The sequence below is a fragment of the Eupeodes corollae genome, chromosome 2 (assembly GCF_945859685.1).
Source record: "Eupeodes corollae chromosome 2, idEupCoro1.1, whole genome shotgun sequence".
Taxonomy (NCBI): Eukaryota; Metazoa; Arthropoda; class Insecta; order Diptera; family Syrphidae; genus Eupeodes; species Eupeodes corollae.
The window spans coordinates 128,148,830-128,167,979 of NC_079148.1; the positions used below are offsets into that span (position 1 = coordinate 128,148,830).

Genomic DNA, 19,150 nt, shown 5'->3' on the forward strand with positions numbered 1-19,150 from the left:
TGTAAAACTATCAATGTAAAAGAATACGATCTTGTATTTGTGTACTTTATTATTTTAAAAAATTTCATCAATAAAAATTTTCATCAGCAAAAATGAGAACTTCACTTGAGCGTCGTTAATAGACAGAATGAACAGAAGAGGACCAAGATGGCTTCCCTGGGGAACACCAGATTGCGCAAAAAAGGTTCTGAATGACAATTTCTAAATTTTACCTCATTGGATCTGTTTTCAAGGTATGATCCAAGCTAAGAAAAATGGTGGGAAATAAAGAGCTTTATTTTTAAATTAAATAATTCCGTGACTAAATACACAGTCAACTTTGAACATATGTTTGAGACTTCTTGAACTTTATAATTTTGATCATATTATCAACATTAAACAGTGACTGTTAAAAAGCAAAAAATCGTCACAAAATACCCGTTTTAAATACATACCAAAGGTAAAGGCTTTTAACGTAGAAATACAAAAAATTTAATCAAGTAAATTAGTGTGTTCTTGAAAACATGTGACGATGTTTCGTTTTTGTTAAAGTTGTCTTGAATGTTATCGGTTTAAAATTCCCTAGTTTTAAATGTAGTGGTTTCTTTGTTTTTTAATACATAAAAGTTTACTTAACAATAAAAACTTGTAAAATTGTATTTTTTATTTAAAACGGAAATACATTTTTCTTATATAAATATTTGTTTCAGCTTTTACAATGTGTAATATATTCATATTGCATTTTTCTTTTTATAGGCAAACTTCCCTATAGCGAATTTGCACGGGGAATTATTTCGTTATATAGAAAATTCGTTATACAGAAATTTTTTCTTTTTACTTTTATTTAAAGAAGTCAATGATTTTCGTTTGAATAACATTCTTCAATTTTTCTTTCTCAACAAAATAGTCTAATAAATTGAGAGATTCAAATAAATTAGTTGGTACTTTTCTCTTCATCTCCAGAAAGGTTCGAAACACGTTAATACTAATATCTGTTTTTTAGTCAATCGTTCTTCAACTTTATTAATTAATAACAACTTTTTCTCAAGAGAAATGCTACTTCTAGACATTTTCAATTATATTCACTAAAGCCTGAACGTAGAATGTTTTCATTTAAAATCTTGGGGAAATTTTCTTGCAAGGTTTTATTTCTCTGCATGCTGTTGTTTTTAACAGAAAATTATTTGAAAAAATCGTTATGTGAAAAAGTTTGAAATTTGAATTTCGAGCAACAAAATTTTTTAGTTGTGTAGAAAAATGTAAGAAAAGTCGTTATAAGAAAATCAAAACAAACCAAAAAAGTAACCAAAAAGATGTGTACTCAAAATCAATTCGTAGAGAGTTCTTCGTTATGTAGAAGTTCATTATAGGGGAGTTTGACTGTAACAACCAAAAAAAAATGAATGTATGCGCTTTAAAAAATATCAATTCTAAATACGCTCAAAATTAAGCAAATTACACTGGTTGACAAAGTTTTGTTACTGACAATAATATTGCACTTGTAATGTAACGTAAATGCTTGTCTACACCCATTAATTTCGAAGACAGCAAATCTTTGGTGTTAATTCTACTATAAACGTCATCGCGTGTACATTAAAAAAAATATATGCACTTGTTTAAAAAATTACAAGTTTTTTTCAATTCCTAAACATTTTAAATTTTCAGAGATGTGCCCTTTTTGAAATTGTATATTCAATTGAATTCCAATGTCAAAGTTAATGTTTCAAGTCAGTTGTTGAAATATGTCTTCTTAAAATTTGGAGACATTTGTGGCTACGTAAATTTATAAATTAGCTCTTTTCGAAAAAAAAATCGTGATGGTTTTTCCGAATACTTAAAATTATGGTTTGGACTCGAAATAATTTTAATTATTAACAATTTATAGTTAATTCTTATCTCAACCTTAAAAACCCCGAGTTTGGTTGTTTTCAGCATTTTTTTCAAAGGAAATATTTAAAAATTTGAATTTGGGACATTTTAATCCTTTAAAAAAGTATTGGTTTGGTTATTTTATAAAAATAAAAATAATATTGTCGACTGGTAAGACAAAAAACGTAACTTGTAAAAAAATATATCGATGTATAAAATATTTGCAATGGTAAGGGATAAATTTTAAGATAAATTCGGATATTGTAAAGCTGGTGTTTTGGTGCCATTTTCCTATCATTTTTAAAATGACCTGCTTGATATCCTAATTAACTAGAAAACTATGAGAACTTACGTTCTGAAACTCTAAATGAATGTTTTATTTTTCTTTTAATTTCATCGTATAAACTTTTTAAATTGACTGTGTGTTTTCTAACATTTGGTATAATCAATATTTAAGTACTTTAAAAATAATGAAATTTAATTTATGCAAAGACATGCACCAATTCTTAAATTTCATCTTTTTGTCTCTTGTCTTTGACTATATTGCCTTCAAAAAATAATATATGTAAATATAAAATCTAGCATAACCTACTTATATTATTCCATTTCCTTGAGCTTTTTGCTATTCCATTCCAATTCAATCGAATTCATTTTTATTTAAGTCTCATACTTTTTCTTCTGTATTGTTTGGCTAAAAATTCAAATATACCAGAAAACTCAATTGAAATCTTCAATTTCGATTTCTTCATACCCTATACTCTCGACAATACATTTATTTAAAAAATAAACCTAATGGATCTAATTTAATATTCAATGCATTCTTTATTTTGTTGTATTTGTTCCGTAAGGTACGTACCCTTATATCATGAATACCTATTCGTATATATTTAATTTCCACATACAAAAGTCTTAGTTACTTTTATTGATCCTTGCTGCAGATATACTTTAACGCTTTTTAAACAAAACAATAGTATCGTCATCTTAAAGTTTGATCACGTTTTTCTCAACTACGAGAAGTATCTCCTTTTTTTGTTAGTGTTGGTTTTCTTTTCTTAGAATTATAGATTTTGTACTGTACCTAGTCTTTTTTATAATCCTCTGATGATACTTTCTGTATTACTTCAGGAATGGATTGTTTGAAACCATCAAACTCCACAATGAAGAATAAATACAATTTTAGAAGAATTCTAATCTACATAAAATAACACTGACTTGATAAACTTTTGGCGTATTTTATTTTTAGTTGCAGAGAAAATTGTATTTTTCTTATAATTACTTAAAAAACCCTCATCTCAATCATGTTTTGTAAATTGAAACAAATGTTTAGTTATAGATAAAAAAGCAATGTGGTAGAAATAAATAATGAAAATAGTTGCTTTTGCAGTTGTAACATAAATAGAAAAGGTTGAAAACGCAAGAAAAACATACACACATACTTTGTTTCATTTGATTGCTTAAAAACTCCAAATAAAAGATTTGATCGTAATTGTAACTTTGTTTTTCAAGAACCGCAATGTTGATGTTCCTAGTTTAAGAGTTTTGCTTTTCTTTCAAAACATATTTTTGTTTTGACTTGTATGAATAAAAATTTTTGTATTGATTCTGTGTGATTTTTCATATGAAACATAAGGTTTTGATATCTCATTCACTTTATTTGCTGAGTTGAAAAAGTCATAAAATACCAATTATGCTGTCAAAATTCGTCACAAAATGGAATGTACTAATATCTTAAGCTTGGTAACAACAGTCATTTTCGTTTTTCAAAAATCAGAATTTATAATTTAAAAATTACTGTAGAAAAAAGAGTTCCTATTTATCCACTAATGCTATCTTTAAGTGCATAAACCTTAACACAAAATGTTTAACTTGTTCAACAAGTTCCAAATCCCATATAAATGTGTGTGAATTTTCAAAAACTGGGTGAGAAATTAAAAGATAATAAAACTTGCTTCCCATCTTGTTATTATGACCATCTTAAGCGGTCATTATCACCGGCAAATCCCTGACAAAAAGTTATCGTTTTGTTTCTCTGTTGTCTTTTATGTTGGTACAAAAAGAAATAACACGCTTTTGCTGCTGATGATGATTTACGTTTATTAATAATCTTTATATTAATCTTTTTTATACTGACATTTGTATTTTGTATATAACTATGTATGTATATATTATATCGTTTGTATCAAGTCCAGTATCTCAACAGACAAAACTTATAATTATTATCATTATACTATAGACATTTTCTGTAATCTCAGTTTTTTGTTCGTAAATTTCTTTAAGAAGTATATACAACCAAAAAACACACACACGAACACAGTTTATAACTACATTGCAAATAAACAAATACATCCTTAAGTATATGTAGTATTATTCATTTTAGTTTTTGCTCGAACAGCTGTAAGAAACGGCTGTCAACTTAAAGGAAAAGCAAATAATAACAAAAACAAAATAAAAAAACAGAGATAAACAAAACAACTAAAAATAATAAATAAAAATAAATACAAAATTATAAACAGACCCGTAGCTATTTTACCTTTGGGCCCTTTTACTAGGCTTGAGCTTTTAGCTTTATCATTATTTGGACTATTATTTTTAACTTGCATTTATACATTATACATTATACAAAATTAAAAAAATAACCAACAATATTTTCCATATAATGAAATAGTTTGATTTCCAAATTTACTCTTGCTAATTTTTTAGTCGCTAAGCAATTTTTACCAATTGTAGTAGATTAAAAAAATTGACTGTTGGATTTTTATAAAAAAGTTACTGAATGTCGAAAACAATATTTTCTGTGAGATAAAATAAATTTGAGGCCGATGTTTTTCTTTTTTGAAAAGACATTTGAGTCAAAAGTAAATTTTTACCAAGTTTTAGTAATGTTATTTTGTCAGGGTTTTTTTTTTACTGTCAAATCGATTTTTCTGAAAATTTTACTGAATTGTGAAAGCAATTTTTTTGATAAGAGAAAATTAATTTGAATCTCAAATTTTTGAAAAGATGCTTGAGTCGTAATCAATTTTTACCAGATCTTAGTAATGTTTTAAGTTTTATTTTTTGTAGGGAAACTGTTAAATCGATCTTTAACAAAACTTTACTAAACGTTGAAAACTATATTTTTTATAAAATTAAATTAGTTAAAAGCAAATATCTTTAATATTTGAAAATATATTAAAGTCGAAAATAAATTTTTTACGAACTTTTAGTATTTCTTTTTTTAAGTTTTGGTTTTTGTTAAAAACCTGTCAGTTCGATTTTTTTTTACAATTTTATTGAATGTTAAAAACAATATATTTTGTAGAATTTCTAATATAAAATTAATTTGAAACCTACGTCTCAAATTTTTGAAAAGATATTTGAGTGGAAAATCAATTTGAACGAACTTTTGGTAATGCTTTTTTTTAAAGCCTGTCAATCCGATTTTTCTTAAAATTCTATCGCATGTTGAAGAGAATATTTCTCATACGATAAAATTAGTTTGAAGCTAATATTTTTAATTTTTGAAAAGACATTTGAGTCGAAATTCAATTTTTTACCAACTTTTATTAATGTATAATTATACAGATGTAAAAAATGTTATTCTTCGTTGCACACAATTTTTTGGAAATAAAATCATTTTTCGTTCATAAAATTTTCGAGCTGACAAATATTTTTTGTTCAGTCTTTTTGATCTATAAAAAAACGTTAATTGATTTTTTTCCAAAAACCTATTTGTTTGGTATCACGCTACAATACATAATGTTTAATTTAATTCAAGTCTCTAGCGTTATTGGTTCGTGAGTTATTTAGGGTTAACCAAAATGTTCACCTTTTTTTAAATTATTATTGTTAGAAAACCACCCACTCAATTTGTTTAAGAGTCCTTTCTGCATCTTACTGCATTATTATAGGTATTAAAAAATGTATTTGAAGTCGATATCTCTACTAATTCTTGAGCTATGGACGACGAAAAAAATGTCAAGAACGTACGGGCGTAAGAACATACGTCCACACGCACGTACAGACATCTGTCTAAGAATCTTTTATTTCGACAAACTGAAAAACAAAACTAAAGCTCAGGTTTATTCCTTAGTTTCTAAAATAATTTATAATTTGAAAATATGTGAATTTTTGAATCAAAATAGAGTTCTATATCAATAATCTTAGTTTTTAACTCTGCTTCGATTCATATTTTCAGGAATGTGCCTCTGTTCTTAAAAAGTTGCGCCCTTAGCAATCAACCCTTATGCAAAATTTATTTAAGCTACGGCTCTGATTTATAACCACTGCCGGCCGGCCAGAAATACGAGTATTAAAAGAAAAAATGATAAAATAAATAATAAAAACATGAAATACAAAAAAATAAAAAAAAATGGTCAAGCAAGCAGACAACAACGAAAACGAAGACGAAGAAGAAAAAAGAAGAAAATTCACTTTAAACGTCTTTCCACAGCAATGACACACACAAGACACAATTCAACTCCTTTTCTCGTTCTTTGCGGTCGGTGGTGTAACGAAAATATCAATCCCATATTTCATAGTCACAACTGTTGAGCTTGTTCACCAAATCGCAGTCTTTTGATTTCGAGTGGTTTAATGTTGTTGTTATTATTTCTAAGTATCTATACTCATACTACTTTTGATCGATAAGATATAATAAATCTTTTATAAGTGTCGACTATCAATATATCAAATTTTCTTTAGAATTTCAATCTTTTCCAATATCGTTGAAGTGTATTAGCGATTAAATCGCGAATTTCAAAGATGCGCAGAATGTTTTTACAGTTTTAGTTGAACGGTTATGTGTCCGAACCGAAGATATTGAAAGATAAAACAAAACGCGTGAAAGAAAAACTAGTTTATAACGGCCGTCCACCGATTAACAGCCGGTAAAATTTCGTATTAAAAAAGATACAAATGTATCTATTGACATCAAATTGGTGCAAAAAACAAGTTTCCTTTATTTTTTTTTTTTGGTTGGTGTTGTCTGTGATTGTGCTTTTTTTCGTCTTCTTTTCAAAACTCTGTGTGGCGTATCCCCCCTCTTCAAGCACCATACCTCTCCTTTCACTTCCACCTCTCCTATGAGGTGTGCAGTTTTGTTCTAGTTGCTTAACCTGTATCTGTCCATTTGACGAGATGGTGTTCCATTTACCTTGCAATTTATTCAATGAAAAACCTGCAAATTATAGATTTTGACCAAATTGTGCGTATAAATCTTCGATTTATTTGATAATTGAACATAAATCGTTGCTTGTCGTCATTTTTTGTTTTGTTTTTATTCTAAAAATCGATTATCTTTTGCGAACCGGCTGGTGTGGCGCGGCATCCGCTCCGTCGTCGACGATGGCAGTGGCGTTATCGGGTGAACTTTTTGTTTACCTTCACTTCCGAAATCTATAGGAATTGACGTGACGTGATGTGTGTGCAGATCCAGTGATTTGATTAAAATTTCTATTAAAATTACCAAAATCAAAAAAAAAAAACAAATATATATATAATGTTGTTTATAAGTTCCAAAAATGATCTCAAACAATTAAATATTATTTCTGAAATTTTCTAATAATTCCGCGAAATTATGCTCATGCACATTTTGTGAAACAGATGATGAAAAAGAATTTACTCGTTGTTTAATTAATTTCTTGCAACAATTTAATAGAAAAAAAAGATAAATTTGTGTTGTATACGAGTTTTATAGATATACAATATATGTATGTAGGTTCGATAAAGATTGATTTCAATTTAAAAATTTAATTTTTTTGTTGCTATATTGTTGGTGTTTTAGTAATTCGAATAATTTAGACGTTCCTACGACCAAGAGTTTGGATGTGAGAAGGAGGGTGAAAAACATGAGAACTTAGTGTTGTTTACATTACGTCATACCAGAACACAGCTGTTGGATAAACAAGTTTTTTTTCTTCCTTCATTTGCTAAACAAAACAAAAAATCTCAAAAAAAACACGGAGTTTTCATTAATATTTCTTATATTTTTATTTTGTTGTTTTGTTATAATCGATTCGTGAGTTATTGATGGCGTGAGATAGAATTTTTTTTCTACAATATTGTTTGTATCGTTGTGGAAAACGAGTATAACATTGAACTTTGATAAATTATTACTTTTCAATACAATACAATAAGTTAGTACGACGACGACGACTCAGAGGTCGAGCGTGAATAAATGTAGAAAATGAATCGTGAGTGACTTTAAATGATTCATCGAAAAAAGATTCTATTGAATGAGCTTTTCCTTCATGATAACAATTGATAAATGTTTGGTAAGTATTTTGCTTTTTTTTTTTTTGATAAGTTGATAAGTTAATGAGTTGGTGATTTAATTGATATCGACTACTTTAAGTAAAATTTTATCAGTAAATTGTGAAGAGTTTTTAATGTAAAATTCTTAAGTAGATACACAGGTACAAGTGGTTTTTCATGCAATTTTCTGTTAAGATTAGACTAGGAGCTTAACACGTCATTCGAAACAATCGAATAAAGTCAAAACACTTTAAACGTTTTTAATGTATCTCAAATGACGGTTTTAATCCGATAGAAGTAGTCCATTTTCTGGCTTATTAAACTTGACAGCACTGGTTTTTTTTTGACTAAATATGACTGTATTGAAAGTTGGCTTCAATCAAAATTACGTAAATTATAAAAAACACGAGTATATTCTTTTTTTTTCTCAATAAAAAATTACATTTGATAATTTTTATTTTGTGTTCACTTGGGCGTATACGTGCTTTTTAAATTGAATTTTAAAAATCAGTTTCTCGGGCTTACATTTAAATATATAACTGTCGAATTGTCATACACCGAATATAGTAAAAACAGTTTATAAGTTTGTGTTTTCCTACAATGAGTCATTATTTTTCATTGAGCAACTTGAGTTTTTGAAGCGAATCAATTTCATTGGGGATGCTAACATTTCATCAAAACAAAGAGTAGTTGCGCCATTGTAAAAGGTTTTAAATAAGGCGTTTATGACATTTATTATAACAACGGGTTATCCATTGTGCGGTTTCAGTGACCAAGTACATTTCTCACTCGGTGGGTATGTAAAGAATGGAAATTGTCGTATTTGGGGTTCTGAGAATCCTTAAGTAATTGAAGAGAGGCACAAAAAGTCACTGTTTGATGAGCTTTTTGGTCCGGAGGTGTAATTGCACCTAACTTCTTCGAAAACAACGATCGACCGACTGTTACCGTCAATTCGAGCATGGAACTTGGGAAGTATGTGGTTTCAACAAGACGGTACCACATGTCACATAACTCGAGCGGATATGGCTTTATTGCAAGAGACATTTCCTGGTCGCGTAATTTTTCGTACTGGCGATATCCACTGACCATCAAGATCATGCGATTTGACACTGCTGGACTTTTTTTGTGGGGCTACGTGAAAGACCGTTTTTATGCTTTTATGCAGATAAACCTTTAACTCTTGAGCAATTAAAACCAACATTCGTCAAGATATGACTGAGATACTGCCCAATATGTGTAAAACAGTGATCGAAAATTACCCCAAAAGAATCCATGCTTGCAACAATTCGCGTAATGACAAAGGTTCGAACTTTATAATTAAAATTTTGTATGTGTTTTATTAACGTCTATGTTTGAAATGGCTAACCCTATATCAATGGTATCTATAATCTAAAAACAAAAATTCTTTAAAAAAAAAAAATTGATCTCATTAAGATAACAAATTGTTTGGAGTAAGGTTTTCGAAGAAATTACTTTAATCCTTCTTACGAAAAAATATTCTATTAGTAAATTTAAAATTTTAAAACATAAACAAACATAACATAACCTGAAGGTACACTTGCTTCTTATCAAGAAAGATACTAGAAAAATAGTCAAATTTTCCCTGAATCCTTTGTTAAAGGGTATTTCTTAAAAAATAAGTATTGTTTACTTATATTCTAGTAAGATCTAGCTCCTTTCGGGACCTATGCTGCTGATAGCAACAAAGGTGTTAACGGAAATTAAGTTTTGGTTGTGTCCATTTAAAAATCCGTAGTTGTGAAAAAAGTTTCTTTAAGTTTACACGAAAATTGCTTAAGAAAAAAACTTAAAAAAAACATCAAAACTCAACCTCACCCCATTAGTATGGCATAAAAAATAAAGTCCAAATCGCAATTGAATCAACACCCACCAAAGTCTTCTAAAATTCCAATATGAAATATAATATAATTTCCTAATATCCGATATAAAAAAGTGGGTCATTTCCATATACAAGTCTTCCTCTTAAAAGCTTAAAATCCTACTATTTTTATTTTTGTTTTAAAAACTCTATTAAACCTACTTTATGCCTTAGCATTTATTCAAGTTTTCACACCCCTAAAACAACCTATTTTTACTCTCAAAACAAATCCCAATTGAACTTTACAATAAAACACACAATACAAGTTTGTATGTACATATATATATTGTAGAGCAAGTTGCCCAATACCCATAATAATACCTACATTTCAAAAAGAGTGTTTTCTGTAGTTTCTTTTTCGGGCAAAGTTCAAAGTTTGACCAAATGCAATGAACCACAATTATGACACAATTCCTATATGAAATTAAATATTCATAAAGTCCAAAGTAATCTCGTTAATGGTGAAAATTTTAAATTCTTTTTCACTTCACAGATATTCTATACCTATACTCTTTGGAACTTTTTTTTCGCTCTTATGTCCAACCTTACAATTAATGTCTTTTTCTTGAGTTGAATTGTGCAAAGATTACTTGTAATTGGTGATTTATTTTTTTCTTATGAAAATTTTTCTTTGCATTTAGTTGTAAGTTTTTTTATAATTTGTCGGTTCTTGCCTTTTACAGACAGAACCATATAATCGTATTTAATTTAAGTGTTTGCTTTTCTTTTTTTTATTAATTTAATCGGTTTTCAATCGAGACTTTTGTCACGTAGAAAAATAAACGATTTGACAAGTTTATAAATAGAAAGATAAGATGCTTTATGAACTCTAATAATAATTATTATGGGTGAGGTTTTCTTCTTCTATATTGAGAATGAGGTTTATGAACTTCTTTAAGGGAAGGTTCCGATCCGACTATGCATCATATACAGCTGCACCTTTTTATGTTTCTTGTATAATTCTGAGAGAAATAAGTTTCTCAGAAATGCAAGGAAATTGATTGGACAGTTCTGAAAAAAATTATCTTTTTATCTTCATTTCCAATTAATATACTTTCTTTACTTTAAGAGGTTTCATTTTGACATTAAACAAAAACGAATGTGTCTTAAGAAAAATCATTCAATGCTTATTTTATATTAAAGATGAAAGTATGTCATAAACAATGGAAGATAATATTAGCCAAAATAGTCGACACGGCTAAGGTTGCAATTCAGGAAGCTTATCAAAACCAACTCACACATTTGCTACTTTAAGTAATCGATAACATTATCAATTTCATAGTTAAAATCTTAAATCGATTTTTTAGTGACTTGAAAACTCTTATTTTAAAATTGTTATTTTTTATGTGGCACAAAATTTCTTCTTCCACATCAATATCTCTCTTTCTAGTCCAGTTTATTCATCGCAACAGAGCCTCATTTTCAAATGGAAAATGTCAAATTACAGTGCCAGTCCAAAACTTACCACCAATCAGTGAATCCTTGGACAATCATTCTTGGCTTTTCCGATTCTCAAATTTGATTTGAAAATGGGTCTCATCACTAGAGATAATTTGTTGATAAAATCCATATATTTTGATAAAAACCTAATAAGTAGAGGTACAATGTTGCTAGTGATTGTACGTCTTGAAATCTCGTGTTAACTAAGTTTTATAAAAGATACGATCTACTAACCTGCGTTTTCGTCAACACTACAAGCTGCAACAGCATTATTTACATCTCAATAATTATTTTAGGATATTTAACAGGTCAGTATGCTTCCTCTATAGTGACGTTGATACCAGCGCCGAAATGATTTCAAGTTTGATTCTCTTGGAAATGAGAACTTTTATCCCGAACAGGGTTTAAAGCATCAGACGTAAGGAAAACGCATGGCTTGCGTCGAGCTGTAAAAAAGTTATTAGGGTTAAGATAGTAAGTTTCCGTTGTTTTACAGCCAATACAACTGAGAAAAACCGGACGGACGAATTTTTACGTGACCAGAAATTAAGTCAACAAATTATTTCGTCCATCCACACTTTGTGCATTAAATAATTTTTTCGTTCCTAAAAACATGAAGAATTCTTTCTCCTTATCGGTTCTGTGTTATGACTTCGTCTGTCATTGAACGCGTTATTGATTCTATGGATCCAACCTTTTTTCGCACTTGTATTGTTTCGAGAGTCCTAAAAGATCTCAATGTTCATAAATCTGCAGGTCCCCAATGTATCCTCGCTATTATTCCTGATCTATAGATCTCTTTCCGAGTGGATGGAAACAGCGTTTGTCCAGCCTCTAAACACAGTGTATCAACACTTCCACTCCAACTGTCGTCCAATAGCACTTATGTCCCTTCTTTCCAAGATCATGAAAACGCTGATAAATTACCAGCTCCAAAAATATCTCGAAGATCAAAAGCTTCTTAATGACCCCTAATAAGGCTTTCAATAGGTCCACTGTTGATCTCATGGTTCATCTTACCGAACAAATTTGTTAAAGCGATATGTACCACTCTTGCCATTATCCATAGATGGCACATTCATCGAGGAGACTGAACATATCGATATTCTCGGTATGTGTATCACGAACCACCACAGGGTGGAAGGATAACATACGCGATGTCGCTAAAAATGCCGCAAGATGTTTGGGTTTTCTAGGACAATGCAAGAAGTTTTTCTCCCCCTCTGATGTAGCTGTTATCTAGAAGACGTATATACTTCTAAAGCTTGAGTATAACTTCCATGTCTGGCTTACTCTTAGACAGTATTGAATGTAGAGCATTCAGATTGATTGGTAATAATGGCATCATAGGATCATTTTCGTCGCTTGAACATAGTCGTAAAGTTTCCTTTCTCACCCTTTTTTACCGTTATTTTAACTGTTTATGCTCTAGAGAAATAGGCAGCTGCATTCCTTCCATTAATCACATAAATAATAATAATACTCATGCTTCTAGAAACGCTCGTCAGTATACCCTCAAGTCCAACATCAGTAGTACTGTCAAGTACAGAGATTCGTTCTTTAGCCGTACTACGTGAATGTGGAATATTCAGGAATTCAAAATTAATGTTTGTCTCCTTTCAATTCCTCTATCCCCTTGGTAGTGCTGTGTCTTTACATAGCAAAGGTAGTAATATCCCCTAGAGTGTGCGCTTATTATACAAAAATCTATGTAGGTCTTAAGCGACACACACGGTTTAAAGAAAAAGCTTTACGGCGCGTTTTAGTTTTACTAAAATTCCACCATTTTCAATTTCAATGCGTTGTTGCAGTATATATCGGTACATTTTTATTTATGGTTAAGCTTTTACTTGTCAAATGTCAAAAAATGAGATCTTTGAGAGACAAAATTGCCCAAAATCACCATCTATTCAAAATGAATCCTCTTATTGGAAAACGCTACATTTTATACTTTGAAATCAATTTTTTTTATCTGATATTAACCATATATTTTATTCTTTTTTTCAGGTAAGCACCACCTTTATTAATATTGAACTTAAAGCTCCAAAGAAAAGGAGTGAGTATTACTTGAAGATTTTGTCAAACATTACAAACCATATCATCTTAAAAAATGACCCTCAACAAAAAGAAAAAAAAAAATGTCGAATAGAGAAATCTCTTTCTTTTCAATGACCTTTCTTTGGGTTATTCCTCATTTGACGCCCATAAACGCGTTAAAATAAAAATTAATTTATTCACAAAAAATATTGGCAGCTGAAAACATGTTTCTCTTAAACAAGTGCAACATCCTTACACCTTCGCTTAACTTTAAAGTTTAATTCTGTTCGAATTCAACTAAGCAGCCATCAGTGTACAATTTTATCCTACATCCTACTTCAAGGACACTAAATATTATGTGAGTTTGTGTTTTTAATCTATCCCACGCGTTTGATTTTATTTCATCATAAACAAATCAAACTGCATGCGAAAGAAAACGCGCCAACAATCATGATGCTGTTGATGATGATGATGATTCTATTTACTCGTATCCATCTATTTATCTGAAACAAACTTGCATAAGATACAAAATCTCATTTTAGCTTGTCTATAGAGGAATGCAACTATCCTGCACATTAACCACTCAAAGCACACAACAGACTATGTATCTATATACATATGTAGTTATTCGCTGATCTGATACTATTTAGCAAAAATATTGACAGCGTTGAAAGATAGCCGCCACATGGTACATGTTAAGTTATATCATCGGCGCGGCCTTTCAAGAAGCGCATAAAAAATAAGAGTTTCATCCAACCAAAAAAATAAAATCAAATAAAATAACAAAATTAAATTATTGACATTCACTTGTCTATACAAACATCACCCCTTCGAGCGGTACAACTATAGGTAAAGGTACTCGTAGATTTTTAAATTTAAGCAGGAATAAACTGTATCTATGTAATGTAAATACGTGTCTATTTTATGTGCTATGCAATGTACATAGATACATATGTATGTAAAAAATCACACTGCTAGCCCGCTGATATACATTTAATTTAATTTTAGATAGTTCAAGCTCGATTATTTTCAATTTATTTTATCTTCTAATTGTTTGGCAGAGAAGGTGTATTTTTAACCCTCGTCAACCATCAGAGGAGACGACACTGTCTGAATACCAAAGTGTGTTGGCCAAAATTAAAACCACACTTTGTGCATTAAATAATTGACAATTGTGGGGTTGGTTGTTTGGTTTGATTCGGTTTGGTTTGGTTTGTTGTTGTTTTTTTTTCTTTCTGAAGACAGCATGCTGCTGCTGGGTGGTTTTGGCTAAAGCTATAGTGAGGTGGTCAATTGGCTATATGTTGGCATTAACATTATTGGTTATGGTATAGGGTGTATTATGTCTTCGAAAATAAGGGTATAGGAATGTTACATCTGTTTTGATGTTGAAGCAGGGTTGTTTTATAGTTTGTGTTTAGATTGACAAATTAATTTAGTTGAATTGCTTTAATTGCTGATGTATCAGTGTATCAGTGCCTTTATGGTTAGTGCATAGGAATGTCTTGCAAAAGGTCCTGCAATCAATTCGTGCTTATCCCATCTTCAAGTTTTTTTGGTATGGTACTGCCTCTTGCTAATAAAACGGATACAAAATTTCCCACTAAAATAAATCAAGTCAGCTTTTGAGCTAATTCATCTGTCCTACTCCTCAGGTCTCGTTCCGGGCGGATGGAAAACTGCATTTGTCCAGCCCATTCCCAAAAAAAGGCGAATTTTCCTTTCCCTCTAATTACGGACCGATTGAACTCACGTCACGTGGAAACGCTGATTAATTATCAGCTCAAGAAATATCTTGAAGAGTGAAAGCTTCGTAATAACCGGTACGGCTTTCGAAGCAATAGGTCCACTGGTGATCTTATGATTCATCTCACCGAACAGTGGAGTAAATCTTTACATTGCTTTGGAGAAAGTAAGATTATTGCACTTGATATTTCAAAAGCATTTGATAGGGTTTGGCATCAAGTTCTCTAATCGAAAATGCGTGCTTTCGGTTTTCATTAATCCCTGCTTCATTGGATCGTTCAATACAAGCAGTATTAAATGGATTCAAGTCTGAAAACTTCAAAATAAATGATGGTGTGCCCCAGGGCTCTGATCTCTCTCCAACACTCTTTCTCATTGTTATTAATGATCTCCTGCAAAATCTAATCCAATACATTGTTTCGCTGACGATAGTACTCTTAGCTTTTCATACTCGTTTTCAGGCTCACATCCCTCTTCTATGATAAGCTCATTAAATTCCGACTTAAACAGCATTGTACAATGGGGAATAAAAAACTGCGTGGAATTTAATGCTTCGTAACCCCAATGCTGTCTTCTATCGTTAAAGCGAGATATACCCCTTTGCCATTATCCATGAATTTGCATCAATGAGACAGAACATCTCGATATTCTCGGTATGTGTGTCACCAACCACCTCTTGTGGAACGATCATATACGCGATGTTGCCAAAAATTCGGCAAGGTGTTTGGGTTTTCACAGGCGATGCAATAAAAATGTCACCCCTTCTGATCTGGCTGTTATCTACAAGACTTATATACGTCTGAAGCTTGAGTATAACTCTCATTTCTGGGCTGGTGCTCCTGCAACTTACGGAAGCCTATTGGATAGTATTGAATGTACAGCATTTAAATTGATTGGATATAATATCATCAAAAGTTAATTTATTTATTTCGCTTAAACATCGTGGTAAGGTTTCTTGATTGACCCTTTTTACCCTTAATTTAATGGCTTATCCTCTTGTGAAATAGCCAGCTGCATTCCTCCCCTTAAACAGTTCAACCGTAATACTGGCTCATCTAGGAATTCTCATCAGTATATCCTCTAGTCCAACTTCGGTCGTCCTGTCAAGTACAGAGATTCGATATTTAGCCGTACTACGTGAATGTGGAATGCCTTACCACACCCTGTTCTTCCAAGTCATTGCAATATTCGGGAATTCAAAAGCCAATGTGCACCGACTCTCCTTTCAAACCCTCTTTCCTCTTCCTAGTGCTCACACTGTGCCTCTGCATAATAACGTTAGTAATATTCCCTTGAGTGTGCGCTTATTATATAAGAAAACGAGCAACTGTCATTAACATTACTGCCAAACTAAAATTAAGGCTATAAACACATTTGTGATTTTTTTTTTCGTAATACAAAATAATTTTAGTCATAAATAGTTTCGAAAATCTAATGCATTTGTTACTTTCGGGCTTGTAATTTTTTTATCTGGACATAATTAGTGTATGCTCTTTTTAAAGGACAAAACTCAAGCTCAAGAGGAACAGTAGGAATTATTTTAGACTTTCCAAATAATATCGATGCGAAAAATTCTGAAGGATATTTTATTCACTACAAATTACAGTCCTTAACTTACGAGCTTGGTCTTCTTTGCGATTAAAACCATCGTGCTTTCAACATATTTCTATCATGCAATCACTTGCAGTTCTCTGTCACGCAAATATTTTATCCAACTTCAATCAGTTCAATATAGTGACACAAAAAAATCGCTCAGTAGATAAAAGTCTTCTAATTTTTCGTTTAATTGATAGCTGTAATTTTCAAATTTTCATTGATAAAACGTCAACCTTTTAATTGTCGCTAATTAATAATATGATAATTTGTATGGACAGACAATCGTGTTAAAATCCATAAACGTTTTAATTTTTACGACCAAATAGTCACGCGACAATATCCCTGGAGACTTTGGTCATGTACATCAATTTGATAGACTATTGGCAAAAGTTACTTATGAAGAGCTTGAGAAGCACAAAAAGAAAAAAGAGCATTAAAAAAACCAAGTTAACTTAAGTATTAGCTAGCTGAAAGAAAACCAGCACACTTACCCAACAGTTGGTCCATTGCGATACCAAGAGAATCCTTGAATCTACACCATTCGTTAAACCATTTAGATCTTATTAAGAAGTGTTTAAGATAATAAATATCGGAATTTTTTAAGATCATTGGGGTTGCTATAAAAATTGCATCTTTCACACCCATAACTTACTTACTTGGTTCCTCAGACCCGTTAAGTCCGTTTGGAACATCCATAACGCTTAACTGCAGAAATCATTAGCGGAAGTTTGAAGTGGAAAAAGCATGCCTCCCTATTAAGCTCATGTGCAATCTTCCCAGAGGTATGAGTTGTTTTAGGCGTTTAGTATCAAATTTTGGCCAGACTTGTTTTTTGACAGCTAGGAGTATTCTTTATGACGTCGTAGCTTAGGATAGGTTTACATGTATAGCTAATGGTATACTGGCGTGGGATGTATTTGCAAGTTCGTCAGCCTTTCAGTTTCCTAGAATGTCTTTAAAACCCAGCGCGAGAATATTAAACAGGTTGTCCATTTTTTTTCTTTGAAAGCTGTATTTGTCCAAAGTGCAAGGTACGAATTAAATCCAAAAACATTTTAAAGCTTTTACAAATTTTGTTCAAATCGTTTTAATATGTTTGAGTGTTTCTAAAGCAATTTTGTATTTTAAAGTAAAAACTTCTTGGGCTATGGTTACCAACATCTCCCTTTTAAAAATCTTCTGTTAATAGGTTTAAATTGATCTTGTCTCGATATTTTCAAAATGATAAATCAACCGTTTTTCTGTATTCAAAATCTCAAACGTTTTTCAATCATCAACAAAGCTACAGTGAAACAAAACCAGTTTCGAATTTTGAAACTAGTTTCTGTGTAATTCAAATATTCTGATGCATTTAATTTATATAACAACCCTGCTTTTTTTTCTTAAGATGCCACGTTTGCATTTTGCAATGTGTCCAAAGAGACTTTCTGTTCGTACCACTCTCGTTATGAGAAATTTTTATCTGATTGAATATATTTACGGGTCGATCTGATGGCGCGGGACAGAACATTGGTTTCTTCAGTATTGAGGGAGTCCTTTAAAAACCTTTGTTTACTTATTTTTACTAAAGACTTGGAGTCTCAAAAATTATTTGTTTTATTATAAGAAACTGATGATATTACACAATACATCTCAGTGTCAGTTACAAAAAAAATAGACCAAGGGACAACACATGTATGGCCATAGGAATGGCGTTGGCGACAGTAAAGCTTTCCAATTTTCTTTTTTTTTGTTTTTTTTTTCTTTCACTTCCTCTCTGTTTTCACAGAGTTCTTTTCTATGTTGCATCATCATCTGCAGAATTTTTATCGGGGGAGTCTTAGGAATGTGATGCTTGCCGCTTGTTGGTTCTTGTTTTGCTAAATCGTGTAAGGGTTCCAACTGCTAGCTGCCGCCGCCACCGACGTTTGGCAAGTTCGTCACAGTCACATAGAGTGCTGTCAAGCAAGATGAAGAACTGCATCAGATCGGAAGACCCATGTCGGTGATATTTTTATTTTGTTAAATTTTTGTTGTTGTTGATTTGATGAAAATAGTAACAACGTGCATTTTTGTAGCAGCAACATAAGATTGGTCTTTATGCTAGTGGCGAACGACTCAAACGAATTTCGGCAAGTTATTGCAGCAACAAGGGTGATGGGACATATCAAGAATAATTTAGGACAAGTTATTTAGTGGTCTTGTTTTTTTTTTTGACTGTTGGGTGTAAATACATATATTTCTTGGCTTTTAAATGTTATGCTCTTATTATGTAACTTCAACTGATGGCTTTTTATAGATATAAAAAGACTCTTCGAGACACACTCAGAAGTCAAAAAAAAAAAACTGAACCTAATGGGACATTAAGTTGTTTATTTTTGGTAGGAT

At 31.1% G+C, this 19,150-nt stretch overlaps 1 protein-coding gene across 2 annotated transcripts in view; it reads left to right on the forward strand.

Annotated features, from left to right (window-relative positions):
- Positions 1-19,150, forward strand: part of LOC129948190 (myocardin-related transcription factor B) — a 171,963-nt gene that overhangs the window by 97,717 nt on the left and 55,096 nt on the right. Inside the window, exon 1 of one of the 2 annotated variants that reach the window (XM_056059071.1) lies at positions 7,335-8,102. The exons of the other annotated variant lie outside the window; for it this stretch is intronic. Within the exon in view, the coding sequence (XP_055915046.1) occupies positions 8,096-8,102 (7 nt within the window). The 5' untranslated portion in view covers positions 7,335-8,095. Of the gene's footprint in view, positions 1-7,334; positions 8,103-19,150 lie in introns of those variants that run through there. 2 annotated transcript variants of the gene reach the window in all.